The sequence below is a fragment of the Pholis gunnellus genome (genome assembly GCF_910591455.1).
Source record: "Pholis gunnellus genome assembly, chromosome: 15".
NCBI classification, from domain to species: Eukaryota; Metazoa; Chordata; class Actinopteri; order Perciformes; family Pholidae; genus Pholis; species Pholis gunnellus.
Genome location: NC_136542.1, coordinates 8,396,109 through 8,424,087, shown reverse-complemented (window position 1 = coordinate 8,424,087; position 27,979 = coordinate 8,396,109). Strand labels below are relative to the sequence as shown.

General features: G+C 42.9%; 1 protein-coding gene across 1 annotated transcript in view; it reads left to right on the top strand.

The window, feature by feature from the left end:
- dph6 (diphthamine biosynthesis 6) overlaps positions 1-27,979 on the top strand; it is a 53,740-nt gene that overhangs the window by 22,881 nt on the left and 2,880 nt on the right. Inside the window, exons 6-14 of the mRNA XM_079175108.1 lie at positions 269-330; positions 783-877; positions 1,045-1,138; positions 3,057-3,207; positions 3,647-3,772; positions 5,354-5,483; positions 5,621-5,795; positions 20,689-20,937; positions 25,828-26,215. Of these exons, the coding sequence (XP_079031234.1) occupies positions 269-330; positions 783-877; positions 1,045-1,138; positions 3,057-3,207; positions 3,647-3,772; positions 5,354-5,483; positions 5,621-5,795; positions 20,689-20,937; positions 25,828-26,215 (1,470 nt within the window). The remainder of the gene's footprint in view (positions 1-268; positions 331-782; positions 878-1,044; positions 1,139-3,056; positions 3,208-3,646; positions 3,773-5,353; positions 5,484-5,620; positions 5,796-20,688; positions 20,938-25,827; positions 26,216-27,979) is intronic.

Here is a 27,979-nt window from a genome sequence, read left to right as displayed (position 1 = left end):
TTACGTGTGTGTTTGTGCGTCTGCCTGTAAACCTCTCTGCCTGTCATCTTCAATCACTGTTCTCTGTTCCTGATCAGACCTCTCTCTCTCTCTCTCTCTCTCTCTCTCTCTCTCTCTCTCTCTCTCTCTCTCTCTCTCTCTCTCTCTCTCTCTCTCTCTCCATACGTGTGTCTGTGTGAAATTGTGTTTGTGTATGTATTTTTGTCTTTGTGCATCGCTGTGTGTATGTTTGTATGTCTCCTGTGTGCTTTTCTCACGTGGGTGCCAGGCCTGGATCCAGAGAAGCACTTAGGAAAACCTCTGGCTGACATGGAGCCCTATCTGAAACAGGTCACAGAGACTCTTCCACACACTTTACACTCTAGACTGCAGTACTGCCATGTATTTCTATTTGTACGCCATTTGCTCACAGGTCAGGTTAGCTGATGTTCAATGTCTTAAAACATCTTAAAGTACTTAATACTACAGGGGAATATATTTTACTTTGACTTTTAGTTTTTGAGTAATTGTATTCTTAGTGCTCTGCTTTGAGAAAATGTCCCTGAATATCTCAGTCACACCAATCATGTACAATTGCTGGTTTTTACCACAATGTTGGAAATATTTTGTTGTCAAAAGTAATACACTTCTAATTTGAACATGAGGATACTTGTGTTAATGTAAGACTTGTATTATTTCAAATTACTTGGTATTTCTAGACTATGAATTGAAACATAAAGTTACATTTTGAAAATCTAGTGGAAAGTGAGAGTTTCTAAAGATGTTTTGCTTTCACTGATCAGCTCTCCCAGAAGTATGGAGTTCATATTTGTGGAGAAGGAGGCGAATATGAAACCTTCACCCTTGATTGTCCCCTCTTCAAAAAGAAGATGGTCATGTGAGTAAGGCAATATACATTTACAATCATTTGGCTGTATTATACGGACGCTATTTTCAGCATTTGACTGTTTTATTTTTGTAAATAGATGTTTTGTTTTCGCCAACCCTACTGTACATGAACGTTTTTTCACCTGTGTGTGTGTGTGTGTGTGTGTGTGTGTTCAGTGATGCATCAGAGATTGTGATCCACTCAGCAGATGCCTTTGCTCCTGTTGCCTACCTAAACTTCACCGAGATACACACCGAGAACAAGGATGCCGTGAGTCAAATTTCTGAAGGAACCCTTGAGTACGGCTTGTTTTGCAAATGGGATCAATGCTGTTCAATGCTGCGTCCATGATTTCACAACACAAGTTTGAGTCACCGTGGGGTTGATTGCTTCAAAACCACTATGAGGGCAAAACAAATACAAGAACAAAACCTTTTGGTGTCTGATAACTTTGTCGAGCAGAAGAGAAACACAGCACTGTAGGGCAGGGTTCAGACCGCCCTCCAGAGGGCCTCTCTCTTTCGCACACTCTTGCTCTCGGTGTCTCCCTTCATCCCTCGCTCTCTCTCCTCTAGCCCCACATGGCCTACTTTGACGTCTGCAATATTCACTGCAGCCGGAAACTAGGCCCAGCTTAATAAACATGTCGGCTCACATTAAGGCGCTTTGCATTCAGGTAGCTGGCTAAGCGGACACAGGCGGGGGTTGCGGGGGGGCAGTAGGAATTGGCTTTTGGTATATTAGAAGGAGCTGAATGGGGCTGCTTAGACAAGATGGGGGACACTTCGTAACATTTTACTTTTCCTGCAAGAACTGACAACTTTATAATAATCCTTAAAGTCTTGTCAAAAATCCTGTGATGGAGACATTGACCGCAGTTAATTAGTCTGGTTATAATTGTCTGGTTTAATAAGACACCTACTAGTTGATGCGTTTTCTTGGCGACAGGAAGTGCTGCATGCATGTTATCGTATTTGTTGCCGCGAGGTTCTATAAGGGTTACACTGAGGGGATGTTACTCGCCCGTGGCTCAACACGTCTCCAGGGTAAGGGCATGCGATTTGCTCGTGCGTTTCTTTGCACATCACACAGTAATGTTTACATTTGACTTTGTGTTTGTTTGTGTGCAAGACGGCGTGCGTTCGTGTATGTAGCCTTGCGTGTGTGTCTATCTGCATGTTGGGTGGGGGCTGGGACTGTTATGGACAGAAAACATACCCCCATCCCACAACCTCCGTGACCCTGAAGCCTCACTCCCTACAGCTATATATTTTTTTCACTCCCCACGCCGCCGCTCCCACCCCCATCACACAAACACACACGCGCTCACACGCTCCCACAGCCCCTGTAGCCCCCCCTAGGTTGCTGGGGGAAGAGCAGGGAGATCCAGGGCCTGCAAGGGGAGGGGAAGGGAAAAGGAAGGGGGGGGTGGCAACCAGGGGAGAACCTGCCCTGGTTCAGCCTTCTGAAGCTCTTCTCGTCAGGGTGACAGATCTGCGGTGACACTAGCACTAGAGGAAACTGCACCGGGCTCAGGGGGTGGGGATGGACCACCATCATTTGCCCTGCGTTAATGCTAGTCAAGCTATTTTTCATGCTGGCCAGGAGAGAGGGGCTGAAGTATAATTAATTTGATTATCATATGGCCTAATGCAGTTGACAGCAGATGAGGGGGGGGGTGAATGAGTGTTCGGCAGGGTGAGGAGGGGCGTTGAGGAAATATGAAATATGTATTCAAATGTGTAACGCCCCAGCACGATTTGGCAGGTAATATGTATGCCTTAGAGAAAAATGGTAATGATTTGTTATTCAAAAGAAGTAGCAAGGAAAGTATAAGTAAACAGCAGGAAGAGACTGGTGAAATCCAAAACATGTCTCACCCATCCAGTCATGAGTTTTGACTGACAGCCAGCATGATTGAATCTACAGTATCAGAAAACACCACTCCCTATTCGCCTGAACCACGAATATGTTAGCATGTTGTTTCATATTCATTCACCTTGAAGTTATATGTATCTGGGCCCTTGTCATGAAAGACTGACACACACACACACACACACACAGCCCGCTTGGTGGGGTATTTGAAAAGGCTGGCTAATTATACAGCGTTTTGTCTGTCTTTGCAAAAGGCTCAGCGCACTTTGGTGGGCGTTTGGCCTAATGTATTCCCTGTGGTGCTTTATTGCAGGATGCGGTGGCGAGAGCTTTGCCCCATGGTAGTTGTCCTTGCCAGAACGCCATTGACAAGATGACTGAGGAGGTGGAATATGCTGATCAAGCTCAAGACAACGAGCAAGAATTTACATCAAATTGTGACCTTAGTTGTCAGCAGGGCCACGGTGAGATTCATTTTTGGTGAGACATGCACGTGCTGACATGCATGCTTGAGTGTGTGTTTATGAGTGTGTGTGTGTGTGTGTGTCAAATGATATTTGTGTGTGGTGTTTGCTCCCTGAATCTGTGTCATGCGGCCAGCATCATGATGCTAGTATTTCTGTGTGAGTCTTTGACAAGAGCTGTCATCTTCTCTGTGTATTTGTGACAATCTCTGAATTATTTTCCCCCCGTAGACATGAACCACCTATGCATGAATTACCTCTCATACAGCGTATGCCTTCGTTGTAAATTAAGAAAAAAAACGTACACACTCATTTTCTATGGTCTAAAAGTCATCAACGAGCATTATAAGCCTGGGCCAACCGTTTGTACTGCACAAAATATGTGTGTGAAAATCCAAACCAGCTAAACCTCTTCCTTTTCATTCACCTCGTCCTGCAGATCTCCCTCCATCCTGCTCACCAAGAAGCTCCAAAGGCTATCAGTGGATCTCGGGCGTCAACGGCCTTCAGTGCAAAGATCTCGGGATCCAGGGCCAGACATCGGCAGCTTTCAATCAGCTGCAAAGTAAGGGAAAGTGTGAGGGAGAGAACGTGTCGAGCGACACAGTGAACAGTTTTGAAGAACATGGTGTACCAGTGATGTGGACATGCTTTTAAATATCTCAACACTCGGGGAAAAATATGAGGGTCTACTAGAAAATTCCTTTTTGCCTCCCTTGAATCGCAGAAGAAAAGGCACACACAATGGCGTCTGCAAGTAAACTAACCTTTAATAAGTTGCGTTTTCTTCAATCTAATAATAGCTCTTTGATATGACCAAGGGGAGATGATACAGAATTCCTTTGTTCAGGGGTGATTTGAGCAGCTCAATAATACATATTCTACAAGGCTTACTGTACTACTTGAGCCCCAAAAATCCTTTAGAGAAAAACATATGGGGAAAACTTCTTTGTCCCTTGGGCGTCTTTGTTTCTCCTTGCCGCGTTAGCTAAAGACACAAGAGGAGGAGGAGCTTGAGAAGTCGTTACTTATTCAAAAGTGCTTGTCAACCCAGCAGGCAAAACCCTGTGTGTCAGAGACTCCGTCCGTCACAAGATTGGGATCGCGAGTTGGCCACCGAACAAGGACAAGCACTTCAAATTAAGCCAAAACAAAGCCTCTTTTAGAACACATACACTCACACTGCGGTCATGTTGGGTGGGTTATCGTTTTTGCCCTGCAGAAGTTTAAAAGTGCACGCTTTTACACTGCATCTGATTCTTTTTTTTCCTCTCTCTCGCTCTTTTTTGATGGAGAAAGAGGAGCGAAAGATGAAAAGCATATTTAATGTTTATCGTGGCGCTCGGCTGAACAGCCTTCACAGTGCAGAGACAATATTAAACAAGTTAATATTTAATGAACAACCTCTTTGTATGAGGACGAAGTAGTCTGAGACGCTGGTGTTGGCAAAGGAAAAACAAACTTGAAGCTCTTTCAAATGATTGTAGGGTGAAAGGCTTTGCTTTGAGCCCTTGTGCCTGTGTTTGAATCCAAAGCCTACGATATGCACACATACTGCGTTAGACTGCTCTTTATAGAAGGGGACAAATAGCATTACCACTTTAATGCAGTTTCAATGGATTCAAGTGCCAGGAAAAAAACATAGAAACTATCCACCTCTTAACTACAGTAGTGATAGCCTTCAAAGTACTTTTTGAACAGACTGACTTTATGGAAGGTTGTAAGCCTGAGATTTTGACAGCATCAAATGCCTGTACACTGACTTAGACTGCATGAGTATTTGTTTGTCACTGGCAAGTTCGTCTGTTGCAGTGGGAATATATACACCTCATGACTTCCTCAAAACCAAATGTCAAGATAAATACTAGAACTAGAATCATTTTATTGAGATAAAAAGATGAGTCAAATTTGATGGAATTGGTGACCCCGTTACACATAAGACTATACTGGGGCCAAATGCAGCACTTCTTTTTGGTCACAAGCTTACCATTTCACTTATAGGTGGAACACAACCACGTTTACCAAATATGCATTAGTTAGCTTAGCCAAGATGGGAGTAAGTTTGTTGTAGGTAAGGTTATGTTACCACAATTTATGATCTGCTACACTAGAGTTATTTACAGTACAACATGTTGGCTGTGTCCAGGTGAGTTGGACAACAGAGGCTGGAAGATGAAGGACATCATCCTTGTCCATCTGTATGTGAGGTCCATGGAAGACTTTGTTCCTCTCAACACCGTCTATAAGAAACACTTTGGCATAAACCCTCCAGCAAGGTAAAGGTGCAAACACACAAACAGACCTTTCCCACTGTTTTCCTTCTCTCTGTTAAGGAACATTTACAATCACTCTAAATACATGCGCCGATTGTCGTCGTCGCATTCGTTCCATGTTTCCTCTCTTTTCCTTGCAGGGTGTGTGTTCAGGCTCCTCTACCTGCCAGTCAGCTGCTGCAGATGGACTGCCTGCTCCATGACTGGACCGAGCCCCTGAAGGAAGGCTGCTTCCACCAGAGGGAAGCCCTGCATGTCCAGAGCCTGTCCCACTGGGCCCCAGCCAACATCGGGCCCTACAGTCAGGCCCTCAGGGTAAGGCTCCAAGGTCCACAACAGGGGGGGGGGGGGGGGGGGGCTGGTGGTGGGTAAGAGTGCTGACAGTTTCTTAGACTAATTATAAACTAAACTTACAATAGACCCATTTAATTATTCAGCTAATGATTTCAGCATTACACTCTTGTCAAATGGTGTGCTTAGCAGGCCACCCGGTTATCTACACACATTTATTTCATTTTTTATTTATCTCTCTTTCACATAACTTCTTTGTCTACTAATTGCAAATGATAGTGAAACTGAATCCACTGAATCCCTTGATCCTTGTCTAAGGGGCCGAGCCTCTTTTGCATCATTGTTAGCAAAGCAATTCAAAGTACTTTAGGTGACTAATAGATCAATGGAGAACTACCAAGGATTACTTGGATGAATGACGAATCTCGCTGGTGATTCTTATGATGCTTTGTTGTGCTCGACTCTTACAAAACAATTAAAGTGTCTCCGATTACGTGCAGCACCCTGTGTTTGTCTCTGCTGTCTCTGTTTATGTATAGCTGCATGCCTGCAGATGCATGTGATTGTTGTTATGTGTGATAGTTTGTTCTCATTACTACTTTTATTTATGTATCCCTATTACAGTGGGCAGTGTGTATTCATTTTTGCACTTGTTTGTAAAGCTACGAATACAACTTCTTTCGTATTGTTTCAAACCCAGGAAGAATGTCAAATTCAAAGGCTGAGCAGAGGAAGTGTGGGCCGTGGTTGCACGGTTGGCTTGGTGTTTTGTTTACCCAGTGTGTATTATATGGGATTACACTTGTCAAGGTACTGTCAACAAGGATAGCGTCCATCTCCTCCACACTGTCCTTGATCCTGCAGCCAAATCCGTCCATGAGTGAGAACATGTGTGGATTACCCATTCATTGAGAGCTTGACGGCATATCTCACCAGTGTGTCACTAAAGCTCCGAGGTTTGGATTCCTGAGATGTAACCTACAGAATCAGGTTTGCTTTTTACTTGATTTCCTCAATGGAGTCTCATTGAGACATGAAATTGAAGTCAGCTGTAGGCATGTGCAATTGCCTCTGGAAAGCAGCCTGATCTCTCATACCTCTAATGATCGTTCATATCCAAAGCAATTTGAGAAAACAATGAGAGGAGTTTGCTTGCTCAGAGCTGTGCACAAAGCTTCACACGACCCCCGTGTCGCCTCTCAGTGTGTCTGCTCCTCTTCCACGCTACAATGACTTAATTTGATCAAAAATGTATTAACAACTCTTCAGTACAGCTCGAGATTTTTACATATTGATACAATTACCCCCTTGCTGTGAGCAAGCATGCTGTGCCACCCCTCCTCTCGCCAGCACGTTGACTCCATCTTAATGACAATTTTCCTTGGTGACTGTTGCCGTGTGACACCATGGTGACAGGGCTCTGGCAACAGCAGAGACGGAAGAGCTGCCGTCTGAGACCAAATAACCTGGAGCCCTCCACGTTCACTGTCTGTGGAAAAGAGCTGGTAATTAAAAGAAGGATCCGGCTCTACACGGGGGATGGAAGGGGGGGGGGGGTTGAACCTGAAATGATTAAAGGATGAATTTGCGATCTTAATTATGTCCAGAGAACGTAATCAGTTTTGTGCAGCAGAGTTGATTTTGTGATGAGGTCTTTGAAGGGGCAACGACTTAATGCAGGATAAAATACATAATTGAGACTCTCCTTTGATGAATAATTGTGGTTAAGTGTTAACTTTCTTGTTGGTTGTATTGACAAAGCGTAGTAATGCCAACCATTTGAATACCGCTGTATTCAAATAGGGCTATAAACTGAGCTCTACTGGGACCAGTTTATTCCTTTGACAAGTGTCCAGTGGTTTGAGAGACAGCACATGGCTACTGACAAGACCATGCACTCTGGTCGTGCAGGATGTGATTACAGTAGGTTTCCGCATTGAAATGCTGGGTCTGGTGAAGGTAGAGTGGAACGGCATTAGGGATTGGCATGTGATGGATGCTGGACCTTCAGACGCCATCCATCTATTCATCTATCTGCCTGGCTTGTCAAATCTCTCGGCTTCGGCTCTCGGGAGTGGGAAGCTGACTGACTGTCAACTTGGCCTGGCAAGCTGACAGATTCGGATCTGACTTGATTTAAAGAATTAGTTAACCTTTATGATGTCAAAGCCGCGGGCCTCTTGGTGTATTGTATGTTAATGTATGATATACCGGTAGTTTAGGTAAAAGCCGCAAGCTGTAAAGACAAGAACAGTGATTTAATGTATGCTTTGTTTTTACACTGTTTCATATTGTTCCGTTCCTGATTGACACGGGTTTAGAGGTTGTATTCACATTAATGTATCCTTGTAGTATATCATTTGTGAGTGCTGCAGTATCAAAGCTCTTGCCGCTGTTTTTTTTGTTTTGCTGTCTTATTTATCAGAGATCTAATGCAAATGTTGCTGTCATTTGTTTAAGACACAATTTGCATAATCTAATTAAGATATAAGACATTTCACTGTTTTAATACATCAATTTATTGAGAACAAAAGATGCTCTCAGACATCCAGTATTTATTTTGTGCAAAATATCAAAACTAATTATCTCATTACAACAAAAGCCAAGTAATGGCATGCTTTTAAAAGAAATAAAAGTTATGACTGCATTTTCTGTCAGTTGTTTCTTAAAAGGAGCTTTCAAACAATTCCGTTGCATTAAGATAATAGCAGGAAAAAAAATAATGGGTTTCTTTAGCCATCAATGTTCCACACATTTTTACACAGAAATCCATTTGTACTAACAGACAATTACACATATGAGTTGCCAGATGGAAGAAAAATTGACCCGTCATTGACTGAAGTCAGGGGTAACAACAGGAGTCTCAAACTGCAGGACGTTTTCCACATCTATTTTAGATTAATTCTTCCTGCTCCATCACGTTCCCTTCGGAGCCACATTTACACAGGCAAACACAAAAGCCAAACCGGGTCTGAATAGGAGGACTATCGGTTGAATGGCTGTTAAACATCTCCTCTTTCCTGTTAAGGTAAGTGGCTCACCCCTGGGATATTTGCGAGGAAATTATACTCACTGATCAGATTCTGCAGGGTGTGCTTTGGGAGCTGACTGCTCTAGCCTCAGGTTGCTGGTGAACACTAACCCCTTGCCTCATTCCCATAATTGTGAGTGACAGTCAATAATGTGGAAGACCGTCTTGCACAAGCCTGCGATAGGATTTGCATTGGATTTTGAAAATTGTCAAAGTGGACTGTGAGGCATCAGGAGGGAAGTGGATCTGACGCTGCCAATTAGCGTCAAAGGGAGGAGTGTGCCGTGGCGGGTTGTAGAATTTGAATCATCTCCTTTAAGGAGACTTAATGTCTAAAAACAATGAGCTGAACTTTGTCTGACTCTCTTGATGATAAGTTCAGAGGTCAAGCTGTGTCATATTGAGGTTGGGCCACCCATGTAGGACCAGACTAAAAGAAGAGCATAGGTAGAAGTTTCTTCTGCTTGTTTGGAGCCTCATTTAGATTTTGTTTTTTTCCCCGTCAACAACAGCATATAGAGAGTATTATAAATCACTTTCAGGACTTATTTCGATAATTGACAGTAGAGAATAAAATGTGTGCAAGAACCACAAACTAAGTTGAACATACTTTGTGGTGACGTGGTATGCATCTGAGACTGCTGACTCGCATGAATATTGAACCTATTAATCTCCATCTGTGTTTTAAAAGAAACATGCTGGTATGTTACAGTGATTTCTATCAGAAATGTAGCTGGAGAACACATAGGCACACAACGGGTTTGTGAAGATAGCGGCACTGGTTTATGGTGAACAATCAAAGGGCTGACAGATAAATATGAGCTAGTGTGGTGAGTGAGAAAGCAGAAATGTTAGTGATGAATAGCAGGAATTAAGCTAAGTGCTTTAGTTTTATGGTTTGTTGTTCTCAGTCGGAACGTTTCGCTACTGTAAAAGAGTCAACATGCACAATTCAGCAGCCCCCCCCCCCCCCCCCCCCCCCCCCCCATCTCCCCAAACTTCCTTTACATCTAGAGACTGCATCTTCCTCAATTACCACAGAAGAGTAATTAGCCAAAAAACAGTGTGTGTGCGTGCATCTGCGTTCGGGGAGGTATTCATGCAGCACGAACAGATTAATTAGGACATTTAACTTCATTTCTAATACAACAAAATTAATCCCGTAAAATATGAGAGATCTCGGAGGAGGTGCCTGTCAGCATCTGACGCATCTCCCCTGTTTGCCATAATCTATTAAAACCTTGCTTTTATCTCACCTCTCCCCTGTCATACTTTATGGATTTTTTCATAAACACGGCCCATACTTCATAAATGTCTCAATTTTCTAGTCTATTAACATTACTTCAAAAGCACTTGATAAAAGAGGAGGGCATGCGTGAAATAATGCGCCAATAATACGAAGCGCTGGAGGCTAGAACAGTAGGGGCGGCTCGCTAGCGTGCACACTCAGACAATGCGAGGGATGTTATCAACTTTAATAAAGAACAAATGATCACTTCCAACCAGGGAGGAGGGGAGATGAGGCAGGGAGGAAGGGGTGGGACCAGGAGGGGAACCGTTGTCGAGTAATTGAGTCGATGAAAAATGAGGTCTTGAAGGCTCAGCGGTTTGAGCAGTCATGAGATTGAAAGCTTCTCAAAACTACGGTCTTCAGCACTTGTAGTCACTTGTTCCTAGTTGCAGTGGTGGATGTTAACACAGATTTGTTTTTTTCTTTTCATTTTACTGAAGGCACAAGTAGAATAGGCCCGTTGTTTCCTTTCCTGAATGCCTGAATTGTGTGCAATGAGTTGAACCTTTTGTCTGGGGAGAGTCAGAAAGGTTTTTGACAGACAGTCGGGGTTTCACCTCACAGCCTTTCCCCAGCGAGCATCGATTCAGTTCCTGTCTCTGTACATCACCTGAGTCTGTCTCTGTAGGCTTTACTCATCCTACCCAAACACTGGGGTCAACTGTCTTCATTTGAACTGGACACACACACAAAACATACTGATCAAACCCAGTAAGACCTTACTGCAGTGGCTTGTCGGCTGTATGCCCCGAGGCCATACAGCCGCACACACCTGTGAGCTCTTTGTGAAAGGCCCGAGCTGTATCACAAGGTAAACTGGTTTAGTCATTAAAATGAGTCACAGGTGACTCACTGTAACCCACTCATGACTGACTGACAGGACGGGTATATACAGCATTTAATCTGCTTTGATTGACACGCAAATAGACAAAGATTGAGCAAACACACGTTATCTTAAACCGTCAGCACCTAAACATTTGTTGGCAAATGTTTACTCGTGTGCAGGTTCTGCATACTCCAGTATGGAAAACAGGGACTTATTTCCCCCTCCGCTAATATTGCTTACCATAGCAAGATGTATATCTGCGTTGACACATGGTCATAGCGCTGTCCTGGGACATTGTTAGAGCTATTGGTCGGGGGTTGGGCACTTGTGCCTGTAAATGTGTACACATACAGTATATGTGAGAGGTCATATCAGACTACGTTTTTTTAATCTGATGTTTTATGGGAAGTGGTAGACGGCAGAGGAGGTAATTATGTTCCTCTCAATCCTTGTCCCACGCGCCCCACGTCCCCCCCCCCCCTTTTCTCTCCTGCTGTGACCGCGTAGAGGCTGACCTGCCATCGCGGTGGTCATTTTCAGGAGTCAGTGCGTTCTTTAATACATTATCTTGTGCCGCTGCTTCTGCAGCACCACGTGGGGACAGACTGGTATCAGCTTGTACCAGGCGAGGACAGGGGAAGGACTGGATCTGTCAGAGTGCATCGACTCTCACGCGGACGCGTACGCCAGCGCTGTGCTTCCACCCCGGCCCCTGCCACACTCCCACTCATTAATGGGCCCGGCCCTGACAACTGATCCTAATTGCCTTTGAACAGCTCTTCATGTATTATTGGTGCCTGACTGCCTTGGTTCATGTCAACAAGCCATGGGGAGCAAGGACAGGATATCCACAGCCATCGTCCCGCTTCCTCTTTTACATACTGAATGATGCGGAGATGCACCTAAACTAGATATGCATGTAAATATATGCCGTATAAGTAATGTGTGTACGTGTCCCACATAACCATCCTTAATCACCTGGGAAAGCCTTAAGAGAGCTGGTCTCTGGTGTCTCTAACGAATGGTCAGCCCCCCATCTGAGTCTGTCTGCTTTCTGTGTAAACAAGTATTATGTAAATAATGTTGAGGCTACAGTAGATGAATGTAATCAGTAATGATGTCTGAATGTGATTTTATTTTGATAAATGGATTACTCTTTTCTTTTTTAATTTGAGACGACCACGTGCTACATGAGTGTCTATGCGTGTGTGTGTGCGCTTGTTTTCCTCTCACTTTGTCACTGCCGATGAGCAGCGGAGGGGCAAACGGTTCAGAGATATCAAGGAGGCATCTGAAAAGCGTCGTATAAAGATCCCACCACAGCAGATATATGCCAAGACATTTGCGCTGTTACAACTGCGATCACAAACACTCAGTCAAAACACATCATTATTTGTAGTCCCATGTGTGAATTATTACCCCCGTATCCAACTTTTTACTTCCCATTTTACCCCTCAATTTAAATAGGGAAAAAGGAGAGGTGCAGTGGCTTGGCTTTTTATTTGTGGAATGAAATAACTGAATACCAAATGCATAGATAAAAAGCATAGCGCCATGTCCTGTCCACTCCCATCACTGTCTGAGAGAGGAGAGACGTATGACCATCCCATTACTATGGTAACTAGCCACTATATTCAGAGCTGCCCGGGTGTGTTTTTTTCCCCCTGCAGTGACGAGAGGGCATAGCTGACAGGGCTTACACACACACACACACACACACACACACACACACACACACACGCACAAAAACACACAGATAGGGAGGGACTGGAAGATGCTCCTTGTGAAATATACTTGTGTGGCAAATACAGACGGAACAATACAGGAGCCATTTGCTACACACATACTAGTGTGGTGACATACAGAAACTAATAGGGAACAGCGTTAGGGAGAAATATAACCCCATAACTTTTCAATATTTCACTCATAGCCAACATTTTTTACCCAAAACAAATAACACAGAAACTTTAGAGGAATCCAGCTGTGAGAAAATGTAATTAAACATCGGCAAATAGGCACAATACAAAACTGAATTGTTTCATATTTTTGACGTATAGTTATCAGCCAAACAGAATTAAATGAAATTGTCTAGAATTGTATTAATAGCGTTTTGTTAGCACATAATAAATGATGTATAACAATAAACCGTGATGGATGTGTTACCAACCAACACAGTGTTTGTAACACTGATTGTCACCCGCCCAGACTGAGTGGCTTCTCGAGACGGCTTGTTACTGCAGCAGATTCCTCCACTGACTGCTGTGCAGCCCTGCACTGTCGCTTGTGTATTTTAGGAAACTGCTCTTATAGATGGTTTCTATAATTGTTATGCACTCCTATGTTTCTGCGATTCCATAAGTTGCACACATTAAAAGTGGCAGTCAGCGCCTCTGGTTAGGAATGATTATTACATCCGCATGCAATAGTGTGCGAGCATTGCCATTTTGTCTTCATTTATTAGCTGATTTTTTTTTTTTCCAGTACTACAGATGAGTCAGACAAGAGTTAGCGCTTACGCTCCATTTACTTTTGGCCACTCGCTTCATCAAAAAAATTTGACATGGAGCAATTCTTCTGAGTAGTAACTTTTAACCTGGGTCATTCATTTTTCAAATGCCATTGTCATCAAAACACGCTTTAGTGAGGTAAAAACGGCTGCAGATGAATAATATACAGCCCCCTGATTTTCTTTCTGCGGACATATCCGCATGTTCACTTTTAATATATATTTATTATTGATATTATGGATTTATTATGTAAGGGGATGTCAGGCCCCGTAAGTCTGGGTAATGTAATGTAGTTGAGATGCTCAGGGTAAGAGTTCATTCAATATAAAATAGAGTACACAATATTTTCCACATGTCAAAATTTATTGAGTTGAATTTGATGCTCCGACACAAATGTGAATATTTGCTCTATTTTTCAGCAGGGATTTTCAGTACAATGTATTTTATCATTTTGCTATAGTGAGAATGTTATTATCTCTGGGGCACTTTTACTGTAAAATAAAATGTTTACAACAACTCCAAAGTACGTATAAGCAAAGATTTCTTAGATAGAAAATCTTTCTTCTTAGATTTTAATTTAATTTCAGTTTATTCTTTTTATTTCAGCTACGTTTGATTTTCATGTTATGATGATACAAAATAATACAGAAAAACACTTGTGTGGATATTGCAATAGAAACCACATACAGAGACTATTTTTTATCATTTTCCCCCAAAATGTCCTCCATCCATATTAATGTCTCTCGAGTGGTGGAATTTGTGGTTTATTTATGCAAACATTTTGACTTTGCAAAAAAAAAAAAGAAAAGAAGAAAAGTAAGAAAATCTGAGAAGACTTCGATGCTGTCTAGCCAGTCTGTCCAAGGACTGAGTGGACCTTGTATGAACAGCATTGTTGATACTCCAGCTGCCTTTTTAATGCAGCCATACTGCCATCTGTTGAGACCAGAAGGGACTACATCTCTTTGCTCTCCACTGCATGTTACCATCTTGTTTAGTCTGTCTGTCTTTTTTTTCATTTGTGTGTTGTCCATCTTTTACTTGTGAATACTGAACCACATGTTGTGTCGATTACAAGCTAGAGTATCAACATGGCAGAGAAGACGAGGTGTGTGTGTGTGTGTGTGTGTGTTTAACTGGATGTTTTGAATGTGGATGAAGAGGACTTTTCTCTCTGGAACCAGCAGCTTCATGTCGCTGGGTTGCAGGCTGTTTTGTTTTTGACATTCAAAAATGTCTTATGCAGAATAGACATATCACAACTGTGGTCCTATCCTTCATATCGTACACACACACACACACACACACACACACACCCTGTCACACACACAGACTTCACCACTTCTCATAGATGCGCTTTAATGGTTGTGCCATTTTGTGTTGACATCATTCTTTTGTGCCCAGGTTAGTTTGGTGTTTCCATCATCAGCCGGGCCAAGAGATGGAGCTTCAAAAAAGAGGAAAAATATGAAAAGACAGAAGAGACGAGGTGGTCACAGCTGGGAAGGGAGAAAGAACGGGGGTTGAGGGTTGCAGTTTCAGCATCATTCAATCAGACAACATGCCCCTCAGCTGAAAAAGCGAGACCCTCCCCGATTCCCTCGAATTAGGGAGATTAGCGGGAAAGCGCATAATGCAGGATGATGGAATTTGTCATAATTTGCATTGTCCTGGAAAGATTCGGTTTGATAGAGCGATGCGTGGAGGGGCTTGTCATATCCCACGGGCAGGTCATAGAGGAAGCTTGGCAGAAATGATTTTTGCGATATGTGCATCAGTCGTAAAAGCCTCAAAACCAATTTGTCAAAAAATATGAGGTCGGGACAGTTGAAGGCAGCAGGGCATTTTGCCTAACGCAATGAAAAACCATGCCCCTCCATCACTCTTCATCCACAGCCCAGCTCTGGTGTGGCACAGTACTCAACAACAACAGACAATTGTATTACATCAGCTTTGAGGATTTTCTTATGTTTTATTTGATCCTATCTCTTTATTTTACATAATTATAGCAACAGTCAATTTACAACAAAACACAGAAAGCATGCCACATTGTATCAACATTAGTTTAATTTTGTGGTAAAAACATATATATATTTTGATTGTGGAAAGATTTATTTATTTATATGTTTATTCATGCCTGTTGGCATTCTGATGTGTCTCCCTGAGCATCCGACAGTCAGGCTCCTCTGACCTTGGTTATAGTACTGAGCGGCAGCTCCTGACTACCACAAAGTTGACCAGAGCTGACATGACAGTGTTACTCTTCCACACGGCTCAGTGTCTATGGAGTGGGCATGTTGAGGGCAGACATACAGGCACAACAGAAAAATAAACATAAGCTTGGAGAAGGTGGGGGTTGGGGAAAGGCCAGTGTCCCTTAGAATGACCACACGTTGCCTCAACAATGGTTCATTGTAGTTGTGTAATTTTGAGTATACTTCTAAATTTGGCATCAAAATAACCTTGTGTTTTCAACGTATAGTTTGTTTCCTAAAATAAATCTGCAGTTTTAAACCTGAGAGAATGCATTCAGAAATGCCCTATACTTGCACTCTTTCTCTTTGTGCACTTCATACGGCTATTTATGTCGCCGTTAAGTAACACTGATTTTGTGTGACAGTTGAGCATACAGGGGTTAGGCTCAAACTGGAGCACAAACAGGAAGAAAAAAATAAAGACAGTGGGAAAAAAAAACAGGAGGGAATAAAAAAAGGCAAATATCTGCCTCCCCCTTCCCATGAAGCCTTAAATGAGAAGCCTAACATGGGGAGAGATTCTGTAGAGGGAAGAACGGTTGTGGTTCTCCTGAAAGGTTTGTATTTGTAGAAATGAGGTGTCAGAAGAGGCAGGATTTCCTCAGGGCGCAGCACAACATGAGCCCATCTCTTATCATTTCCCACTCCCAGACGTGATCTGCTTTGAATGCACTAATGCTGAAAGAGCCCCACAGACTTGAAGCCAGTTCAAGATGAAATCACAGCACACATCCCTGACAAACTGCCATCCACCACACAAGGATTAAACAGTCGTTGCAAATCAAATCCCCGCCAAAAAGCAGAAATAATATATGCACTTAAACACATTCAACAGAACTTCAACCTCTGTTTTTTGATCCCCACATCTTGAACTATTTTCAGCGATTTGCCAACCCTAAAATATTCAAGAAACGAAGAACATTACTAAAGAGTCCAGATAGAAATTTGGGCATTTGTCACATATATTAAGAATGTTCCATAAGGGATTACAAGTATACCAAAGAGTGTCCCATTTAAAATAAATGATAGTTTATACATCAAATCAAGTTTTGAATGGAAGATAAAATGTAAATGCAGCATCCTTGGTTTGCTTCTGGCCTATTTCTACTCAACCATGTCAAACTCTAAAATGTCTATATTCACTATTGACTATTTAGTAAAGGCATACAACTTTCAAAAATAAAAAAAGTTTTAGCTCAGACTTGGAAAGCATGGTGCTCTGAAGATGAATTCTTCTACCGTTGCTTCATGATGAGGCTGTAAACAACACTCACAAAGCTGTAGTAACAACAAACAAAGGACATATTACAAATATTAATTACATTTTTCATTTAATTACCCACCCTGTAGCTGATACTGTGCTGCCATTTCCCTTCTAGCGTGGTTACACGTGTCCTCGCATAAGGAAAAAGTTACACCATAATAATCTAACCTATTTTACACATTTTGTATTATCATTTTCCTGGTTAAATTATGCATGAGGTCTCAATGGGGAGAAATGTGACCATTAGCATATCTGATAGGAGCGGTGGAGCAGTTTTCCACCTCTCTCTGTCCTTGGAACCAGGCAGAAAAACCTGACTGTTCGTCAATACCAGGTCATTTTATCTAGGCCAGCCCAGTTCATCCATACCATCCCAAAGCTCAGCTAATGACACTCGGAGACGTCCTCAACACGATGGGGGCCCAGAGGGCTCCAACACCAATGTGAATATAGTCTAGCACTGTCTGGTCATCTCTGGAAGCTCTTTGACAAAAACTGCAATTAGAAACACCTCAGACACACCAGCCTGAAACGAGACACCGTTAAGGGTTGGAAGCGGACACAGCCAGGCGCTCCCTGAGTACATTTACATATATGTTTCTGTCTGCAGCTCATAGGGATGGAGAGAGAGAGAGAGAACGTCTTTGGGGATGGTGACCTTTGGACTCCTCATTGGGTTTATTAGAAAAGTGATGCCGTTTTTAGCCTTGAAATAAAAGTTGATAAAGCATGAACAAAAAGAAAAAGGGGGCTACTTAATACTGAGATGGAAAGAGTGTGAAGTCGTTCATTTTTACTTTAAGGGCTGCTTGATCACTCAAAATTATTCAATAATTCACCGTACAATGCGAAACATGTAATGACAAAATGATCAGAAAGAGATAATGTGATATTGTTTGCTTTTCTTATATTTAGATTAAAAATTCTATTGTATCAAACGTTAAAAAGGAAGATAAAAGAAAGCAGTTGACTAAATGGAACAAAGTTGAACTTATAAACATCTTGAATCCATCTAATATTAAAAATGAGATTCTGCTTGGCTATTTATTGCCCACCCATAAGCACTGTATGTTTTTCTGATGGCATAAATGACCTGACATATAATAAAAGTTTTTTTTTTTCAAAAAGGCAGCTATTAAAAACCCGAAATTTCTGAAAATCTTTAAAGTTATGACAGAAAACATCCGACATTTTTAAGAAGCAGCAGAACAGAAAACGTAGTATTGATTCACCCTTTTCTCTGTGGGCCATTTAGACTGCTAAGACTAGCATTTGAAAAATACTTACCTTGTTATAGAAAGTTTAATGTCATATGCAATTGTTTGACCCTTATGAATATTAAAGGATCCCATCTCTGGCCTATTAAAAATGCATGTGGCATTGTGGTTGTTGATCACGTTTAGAACGCCCATGCAAATTGGACTGTCTTCCCTGTCAGGGCCTAAGATGAATAATGTAGTTGTGTTGTATATTCAGGGACACACCATTGACAGTCAATTAACAAGTTTGATTGGTGTGTGAACTCATTCTTTTGAACTGTTAATTTTATGTAAATAGTATTCGCTCTCCCTTCTCCACTGTCTCTCCCCCATCCAGGTTCACCAGAGAAAGATGTGCCCCCCCCACCACCACCACAAACCCCCAAATCCCCAATTCCACCTCCCACTAAGAGTAACCAGAGCGGGGTCCTTAATAATTGATCATCACACACCTGCTTGGTAGAAGCTATGGGAGTATGCCTTTAACAGTCAAGGGGGCCCCATGCTAGCCCCTTTTGATATTCAAATATACAAATGGTAGCCGGCCTTTATGAATTCAAAGTGGATTGAGCTCTTTTCATGGGGACGAGCTTGTTAAGAGATTCTGGCCACCCGTCCAACCTGATGGAGCCCTTCTTTGTTGGAGTGGATATGATGGCATTTGATGGCTCATAAATGGAATGCCAATGACAATTTGTTGTTGATGTGTGGGAATCTGGCTTTTATGTCAGGCAGACATAGTAATGCAGGCGCTCGGGTAGATTGTGCTCGCAGGTAAATGATCCGGTGATTGATCCAACTGGTTGAAAGCAGCGAGGGCCTTATCTCATCCCTTTCTTCCCACTCACTCACTCGCGCCCGTCTTCCCTCCATCTCTTGTCTCCCGCACTGTCCCAGTAATTTGGAGCAGCAGTGATGGAAACTGAAGATTCATCAAAGTTGACAAGTGAACCCAGGAGCTGGGGATCATGGCAAACCCATCTGATTATGGAAATAGCCATGACCATGTTTGCCCTCTAGCTAAACACTTGTGCAGCTAAAGCATCTTGTTCTGCTAGTATCCCATTAAAGACATACATTTCGGGAACAAAATAATATTCAATTTTCAGTTTTCCTCCTTTTGAACAAGTTGTGTCTTGGCCTATCAGTGTAGGACCGAGACTTAGCCAAGAAAAGAAAACAAAGGGCTTGTTTGAAATGAGTGCGAGAGGAAGTTTGGTTGAGAGGGTGCTAAGTCGTGAGTAATACATCTGGTCCACGCTAACTCTGGTAATCTCACAGTGAAACACGACACCCCTGGCTGCGTCATTGCTAATCAGTGAAGGACCTTGTCTTGGCCCATGTATCAATTGATTCAGTCCTTCTTGATCCTCCCTGGAGATCTGCATGTGCTCCAAGGTCCCTGCATAGGCCAGCAATTATCAACACGTCACCAACAGCTATTTGCATTGACCAGCAGCTAGTGTTAAGCCCTAATGCCATCTAACCTCAAACACTGGAGAGCCACAGGGTCTCTAAAGGCCTGACCTCCTTAATGCCACCCCTCATCTGCACTCATCTCTCTGCATTAAACAGATAGATTTTTTTTCAGGTTTCATTATACGAGAAGCTTAATTCTAACAGAGGTATTTAACAGAGAATTGAGCTTATTATCACACTGTAAATAACACATTGGCGGGCTTCTCACAGAACACCTGCTTGTGAAATAGGAATTGTTGGTGATACGATGCTGATAAATGGAAGAGGTGAAACTTGTTAATTAATACACTGCTTTAAACATGCGCTTATAATTAATGTTAATTTGATTATAGCACCTCATTGATGAATATTGTACTCTGAAAAAAACAAAGAAAAACAACTAATTTTGGAGCATGACTTGATTCTTTCATCTAGTTTTTTGGTTGAACTATGTTCATAGTTCATAACATTAATTAGATTATTTTTTTGGTACTTTTTCTTTAACCCGATTTTACTACATGGACACGTTTGCACAATCACTGCTGGGGTTTTATGCACATATATTTCTATATTCTGTGTGCATATACATGTCACCAAGTTCTGTTTTTTTAATTCGAATTCAGGTTCTTTGGCGCTGAAGGGCAGATTGTTCCTTTAGCAATAAGTCTGTATTCCTTTTGTTCATCTTACCTCCAAACACTACCCTACCAGATCAGTTCAAGGCTGTAATTTAGTTTCAAACATGGATAAGTAGAGATATGTAAGCCTTTATATAGATATATGTTCAAGCATTGGAGTATAGGGCGGCAATATCCTAAGAAAACTGTACCTCTTACTTGTTTTTATCCTCACTAGTGGCTTGGCGGTACAGACATTAATTTTCCCCTCAGGATAAATTGTAATAACTTTGGTGAAGTACAAAGTACACCCTCACCAAGCTGCTAGTTTGGCTCTAGACTGTTAATATTGCGTTTACCGTAATAAAGCCAACACTGCTGTGTTTTTCTTCTTTGCCCTTTTCTCCAGGTTGATGAGTCTGTTTTCTGCGCGGGCCAAATTGCGTTGGTCCCATGTACCATGCAGCTGGTGAAGGCTGGCACCAGGACGCAGGCCCATTTGTCCTTCAGCTATGTGAAGAAGGTCCTGGAGGCTGTGATCAGCAGCCTGACTCTAGCTCATGTTGTCCAGGCCCACTGCTACGTCACAAGACACCGAGACATCCCCATCATCAGGTCCATCTGGGAGAGCACGCTGAGGGCTGCAGAGGAAGAGAAGGTCAGCCTCTGTGGAGTGAGATTTTTGATTTATGAAATATATGCCAGTGGTTAAGAAGAAGAGCAACGATGTTTTATATCATACGATACTACTCCCACATAGAATGAACACATGTTTAATGCATTAGAAGACAGCGGGATGTGTGGATGAATAAGTAAAAGAAGAGAAACTTGATATGGTATCCAAGTTTTTCAGAGGCCTTTCAGAATTGTGTTTTCTGATTGTGAAATAAGGAAAAGTTCCTCGCCCCCCCCCGCTGCCCCCTTGAGACGCAAGCCGCTGCGACTGATATTTACCAGTGAGTGCGCTCATGAAAAGTTGATGATGTGGGAAACGCTGGTGTCTTTGATAATGTGGAGCTTGGCACAGAAGCAGATGTCTTCCTCAGAGCTTTCCTAATCCTTTGCCCCCCACACACCATTTTGGAGCTCCGTTCAACTCTCAGAGCAGCTTATCCCCCTCTTCACCCCTCTTCCCTGCCACCTCCCTCCATCCTTCCCTCCATTCCACCGCCCCAGCTTACAACCCCTGCTCCATACGTCTAATAGGGGAACCACTCTCCCCTGGCAGCCCTTCTCCTCCCACAGTAATCTGTCTAGCCATGGGAATAGGGCCTCAGGGAGAGAGCCAGGAGCCCACCTCCAACATGTGGCTCTGTTCAGTGGTGAGCAGTGTTAAAGATTAGAAGAGAGGATGTCAACTTTGTGTCAATTTCCACAAAATTCTAGCAGTATATATCAAATTCTAAATATGTTATTGAAGGCCATCACTCATATTCTCAAAGCCTCTAAGTTACAATTTCTGAATTCAAACACATATACTACACACACAGTGGAATATACATCTTGAAAGTGCCTGCCAGTATGCCATCAATTTAGTATGCAGAATGGCTCGTTCAGATAACAAGGCTAACCAAGGGCAATGCTCTGGGAGGTCACAAGACTAGGCTCGTGTCAGAGGTCACCGAAGATGGACAACATCGTCCATCTGTTGTGCTTCCGTCTCAGTTAGCTGACCCAGGATTCCCACCAGAAGACCATGTTTTATTTTCAACTGATTCCCAGATTAAGCAGCTGTAATTGACAGCTCCATCTGTAAGCAGGTGAGTTCTCCCCTGAAGGATAGAGCCAGCTGAGGTGGTGGGTTACTAACCTGAGCACACGCTCTTTATTTGCCTGTGAGGCAGATCCTCTTGGTGTGACTTCCCAACTTGGCCCTCACATTCTCTCCTCTCTTCCACTTCAAGGATAGCGGCTGTGGTGGTGGTGGTGGGGGGGGGGGCTACTGTTTCATCCTAAACTAGGTGAAATGCTCTCTCCCTCGGGTGGGGATTATACAAAGCACCGGTGCTCATTTGAACTGACTGTAATTAGAATGTTTAACTCAGGTCAAACCCTGATAACAGAGATAACTCCACTGGCTGGCATTAGCAAAAAGAGTCTCGCTTCACATACAGGCAGCTTTATGAGGTGAAACATACAGGCATTATTAGGTATAAATTAGAAACTAACTTAATTCCCTCCTTTTCAAAACAGAGTTGATAAAGAGAAAAAAAGGAGAAAGAGAGACCAGAAAAGGAGAAAATAGGACAGACAGGACAATATGTTAATATACGGAAAAAAATCGAATATATATGTATAATCGAATGTGCGCGAGTGTTTAATTTTGGCCTTCTGATTTATTCAGCTGCATTAAAAACTATTGTAAATTTTAAAAATAAATATAAAATGGAAAGTTTAATGTTTAATATTTGATCCTAAACTGTCATTGACAAAAAAATGCAGTTAAATATCTCTAATTAAGTACTTAAATAAATTATATTGCATTTTGTATAGAGTCAATTAGGTTGAAACCATGGGCACAACATGTACTATGTGGTTAAGTTATGGATGATTGAAAACCAGTTGTTAAATGTTGGATTATGTACACTTTCATATCAAACTAAAATATGACACCAGAACTTTGAAGTGAAATGATAGAAACACCCGTGTTCAGGGTGTCTGTGAAGCCACGGGGCCACGTTGTTGTTGTGCGTTGATAATTTCTCTAATCAGGTGGATGAAGAAGCTTGCAGGGTTAATTGGGAGCATACCGAAGTCGCTACAAGTGTGAAATTGTATTTACGGTGCATTAAACCACCAAGAGCCTGCTTGTCTGCGTGTGTAAAATGGGTTTTGATGAACAGGGAGATGTTGATGTGATAAGTCAATACATGTTAAACAGACGTCCCTTTGTTTGTACAGCAATAACAGGTTCTGAAAACATGTCAAAAAGTGGAAAATGATCATGAAGCAGATGTTAATATATTTATTTTCACACACACTATTCATAAACACTAGGTTGTTTTGGAAGTGTGGAAGAGAATTGAATTAAATAGCTCTGAATTTGCAGTGTGGGGAGTTTCCTTCCTGTATACTAAACTAATACTGATTTCTCTCCTGCTTACTTGGGACTTTAGAAGTGTAACTGTGGCCCCTGCTGTCGCTCTATAATGGCCTCAAACCCTTAAACTTTTCCTCACCCCACTGACATGGCCCTGTGTGTTTCAGTTACACAAACAGTCTGACGAGCGTCAGAGCGGAATCTTTAAAAAAGAGAGTGAATGGGAAGGGATATTATAGCAGACTGACAGCACTACAGTAAGTGCTGAGACATGAGCCACATGCTGAAGGCGTCCCGCTGGGCAGGAAATGTAGGGGAACTGGCTAAGCAGCGCAGTCCCATCAGCTCCCCGCTGTTCCCCGCCTTTACACCACTTCCTTATTACCGTGTTTACCGTTCGGCTTTCACGCCTCTCGGCCCTCCAACCCACCGCACGCTTCAGGCGCACGGACATGAGTTAGAGGGAGGAAAGTGGGGAGAAAGAAAACAAACATAAGGAGAGGCAGGTCACACCCCATCAGTGTAGAGAGCTGAGCGCAGCAGAACCAGACTTTATGCGTTTACCTGCTGCCTACGGAGTGAGAGAGCACTGGGGGAATGGCTGCATGCCCTGGAACTGAAGTGGGATGAAGTAATGAGATGGACTGTGTTAAGTGGCTGGTGCAGAGCAGAACAGACCCCTCTACACACACACACACACACACACACACACATTCTGCCACCGGCCTGCTCTCCCAACTTGCCCCTCCAGCGCTCCGCTCCACCATATATCAAAGTTTGGGTTTTATTGGATTCATTTAATAAATGATCTCTGGTCAGGTAGGGATGTCAGCCAGTGTTCCCCTTCTCAATCCTCTGGCAGGGTAATGGCGGTCTGACCACAGTCGAGTCTGATTCACACACACGTGTGCACATAACGTGCACATACAGAGACGCACAGACACAGTGATGCATCTTTAGCACATTTAGTTTCACAGGACTGCTGAACAAACCTGCCACCTAATGTAACATTTTGGTTGGCTACATTAATAATGAAACAAAAAGGGACTGATGTAACCTCGCCCGACAGCTCAGACAAAAAGTCAGCAACTGTGCCGTGACAGTTAAGTCCTGCCAGAGGCTGGAGCTGCACTGCTGAAGTCCCCTGATCTCCTTGTGGACGGTCGGTTGGGTATAGTACCTCTGCACCAAAGGCCTGCAGGGTGGCCTTTAAGCCTGGCTGAGCAGGACCCCCTGTCCTGTCACTTCTCTCCCCAGTTCCCACTTTCTAGTCCATGTTCAATCACTATTGACAAGTGCAGGAGCGGTTCCCTCTAGGAGAATACCTAGCCGGTGCCAGAAGTGCTAATATAACATTTATCAAAGCATAGGACACGTATATGTGCTGTCACTTTGTCTGACATGCTAAGAGGTCCGTGCTGACACGGCTATTGTTCTCCGCTCTTGTGATTGTTATTGTTGATCACGGCAAGCTAGGCTGGGTTTCAGAACCAGCAGAGTGAAGAAATCTTAACCCCTACGCTGCCCAAATACTCATTCAGGACACTTGCTTTTTTTTAAATGTTTTTTCACTCTCCAAGGCAAGAGGTTAGCTGTTGATACACAATTAAGCGTTTGCTAAAGTTTAATCTGAAGGTAAGTGCTGCCTCACTGAATATGGCTGATTGGGTCATGACGGGTTCGTCTGTTGAAGGGACAAAGAGGCCGTCGTCTGCTCTTGTCGATGATTTCTCCTTCTTTTTTTTGTGAGTGAATATCAAAATAAAATGTAAGTAACCTGTTATTATTCTGCACTTACGAAGTGGGGTGTAAGTGGATGAAAATTGATCCAGCAAATTGAAAAGCGGGTTAAGTGTTTTTGCCCTATCGACTCCGACTGAAATGGCGGTTATATAAAACACTCATTTCTCTCCCATTAGCAGATGAAGCCACAGCCAAGTATTATTAGAGGGCCACATTGTAGCACTGCTCCAAGACATTTTGTTACTGCTAATGGCTCTCAGTCCTGAGGAGGAAAAAAAAATAAAGAGATTTTGGCTCTATAGATGAAATTGAGGCCATTTTCCACTAAATGTGTGTGGTGAAACTGCCATAACATGTTGTGAGTGATCTTCTTAGAAAGGTGAGAAGTCATCTCGCATAGGACCTGTCATGGTAACGAATGCGGCTCACACTGAATGCATTTGTGGCGTTTTGTTTCGGGCGGCTGCAAGCGGTGCGGCTTCTTTCTGAATAGTTTGTGCACACTACTATTATTACCTCACAATCTCGTGTTAATTGATAGCCTGTCAGTCTGTCACATAAAAATCCTGTCTTAGTGCTGTGTGGTTGAATTTTTATGATGTGCCTTAGAATGACGTTTAATGCTGATGGGGGGAGTGTTTGTGGTCAGATGAACACAGCATGCATCCCAGCAGGAGGGCCATACATTTGATTGTAGTGTGTAGCACAACACAGTATATCATTTGCCAGCCGGTTCATCTAAATTCCATCTTGTCTGCTTTGCAGGACTTGCTGTGGGAGCCTGAGATCAAACCCGCGCCATTATTGGTCATCGTGGTACCGGCCTTACCCAAGGGTGCAGCTGTTGAGCTTCATGTAACTGCAACTCAGGACGATCCCACCAAAAGGACTTCCTGTCACATGACTACAAAGGTGGCACGCGTATCCATAGAGTGCCACACTGTCGCGTCTGCCGACATGCGTAGCGCTTCGCTCTCACTGTCCCTGGCCGTGCCCGGCGACAACCAGGAGGTCACGGCTGCAAAGGATGTAACAGACGCAGTCGCCGCCACATTCAAGAAAGCCACGGAAAAGATGAATGCTGAGCTGGTGCCATTATGTGCCAGGGTGTTCTACAAGTGCCGCCACTCACTGGCACAGCAGGTCGTCCAAGGTATTTCGCTTTGTTTCCCCACTCGAGACACTACACATACGCTTTGGATCGATTTGAATATTTACACTCATTAAGAGGATTTATCCTAAATACGCTGTTCTGTTGAAGGCAACGCTGCTCTTGCAAGTCGAGCTCCACATCACTCTATTAATGAAAACAAACCGACAGCCCCGTCTCTCTCTCTGCACTCTCTTTCAAAGAAAGTTTGAGCTGACATTGGTTAAGTAAACTCCATAAGATATTCTAGGAAGCAGTCTCTCCAGAGGATCTCCACTTCTTCCTGTTTAATTATTGTAATCCATTTGTTGTGTCTGCACTGTGTACAGTAACCCGAGCAGCTGGCACGGTCTTTTGTCATCATTACACTTTCATACGGCACCGACTCCTGCTCCCAGGATTCTAGGTCCTCGTCAAGGCAAATGTGTAGCGGTATTTGTTTTATCCTAAGAGATATCTCTCGGAGGGAAAAGGGCGAGGAGCACATCGATCACACAGGCTCAGTTGTCAAGTCATCGCTGAAGCAGTCAATTAACATTTTGGAATCTGTGCCAAACCAGCCATCTTTCTGTCATTTTTAGCTTTGACATAACTCATCTTCTTGAGGATGTGAATCATGGTAACCAGTGATGAATGGAGAAACGGTTGATCCGTTTCGAGTACGTGCTGATATGCATGACAGACGAACAGCACTATTTGTTTTGTTACCCTATTATATAATTGTTATTAACATTGTTTCTCGATTTATGATGCGTATCATTTATTTTTTCTCATTATCCACAAAAGAAGGAGAGCAACGAGCAATGAGGAGGAATCTTGTTCGGATATTTCAAACGTGAATTTGATATGCAAAACTGATCAAATGGATGTAGATATCGCAAATATATGCTACATCTTTAGCACAAAATGAACTATAGATGCTTCTCTTTAGAAAGTATGGTAGTTTATCTTAAAAAAAAAACATGAACTGTGTTACTGGGTCATTGGTTTACTGGAGCAAAAGCAACCTCAATCTTCACCCTTGAAATGTATGTTTCTTTGATTATTGACTGCACAGGCTGCTCCCCTAAAACCATTTACTGACTCATCATTGAGCTGGAATCTGTTACCTTATCCTCCACGCACAGCCAAGCCCTGGAAGCTTACCCATGGGCGTTTTTATGGGTCACAGCCTATGCTCATCGGGTGATGAATCCAAAAAGTCAAAGGAGGAAAAGTAACACCTCTGGCGCTAGCAGTCACAGCCTCAGAACTGCTGCTGTCAGCGCGCAGACAGACAACAACACTGGAGCAAAATGTGACTGCACCCCCACCCTACCCCCGACCCCACCCTTGGGTTACTTGCGTTAGGATTCACAGCTGATAGACATGACATATGCTCCAAATGAAACCTTTAAACATCTTGTCTCAACTTGTTACTTACGATCGAAAGGTTCTCCGGAAGATAGATGGCCACATCGCATGAAAAACTTTCAAAGAAGGGCCTAAATAAGCTCTTGTGGTTAAAGAAATCCATTATTTTACACTCTAAGTATCAAAATCAAATACATTTAGATACATTTAAATGTATCTTCCAAATAGAAATCCTCCATATTGATTTTGGCCAGTTGGGTGTGGCTCACCCTCCTTTTAGCTCTGCTTCGGTCTCCACCAACTCCTGAGGAAAACATCGGGCTAGTTATCGGCTAAATGCTCCAAAAATGTTCACTTCTTCAACAGCTGAGAGCGGTGAGAGCGAACCAAAGCAGTTGTGGGCCGAGAAAACCA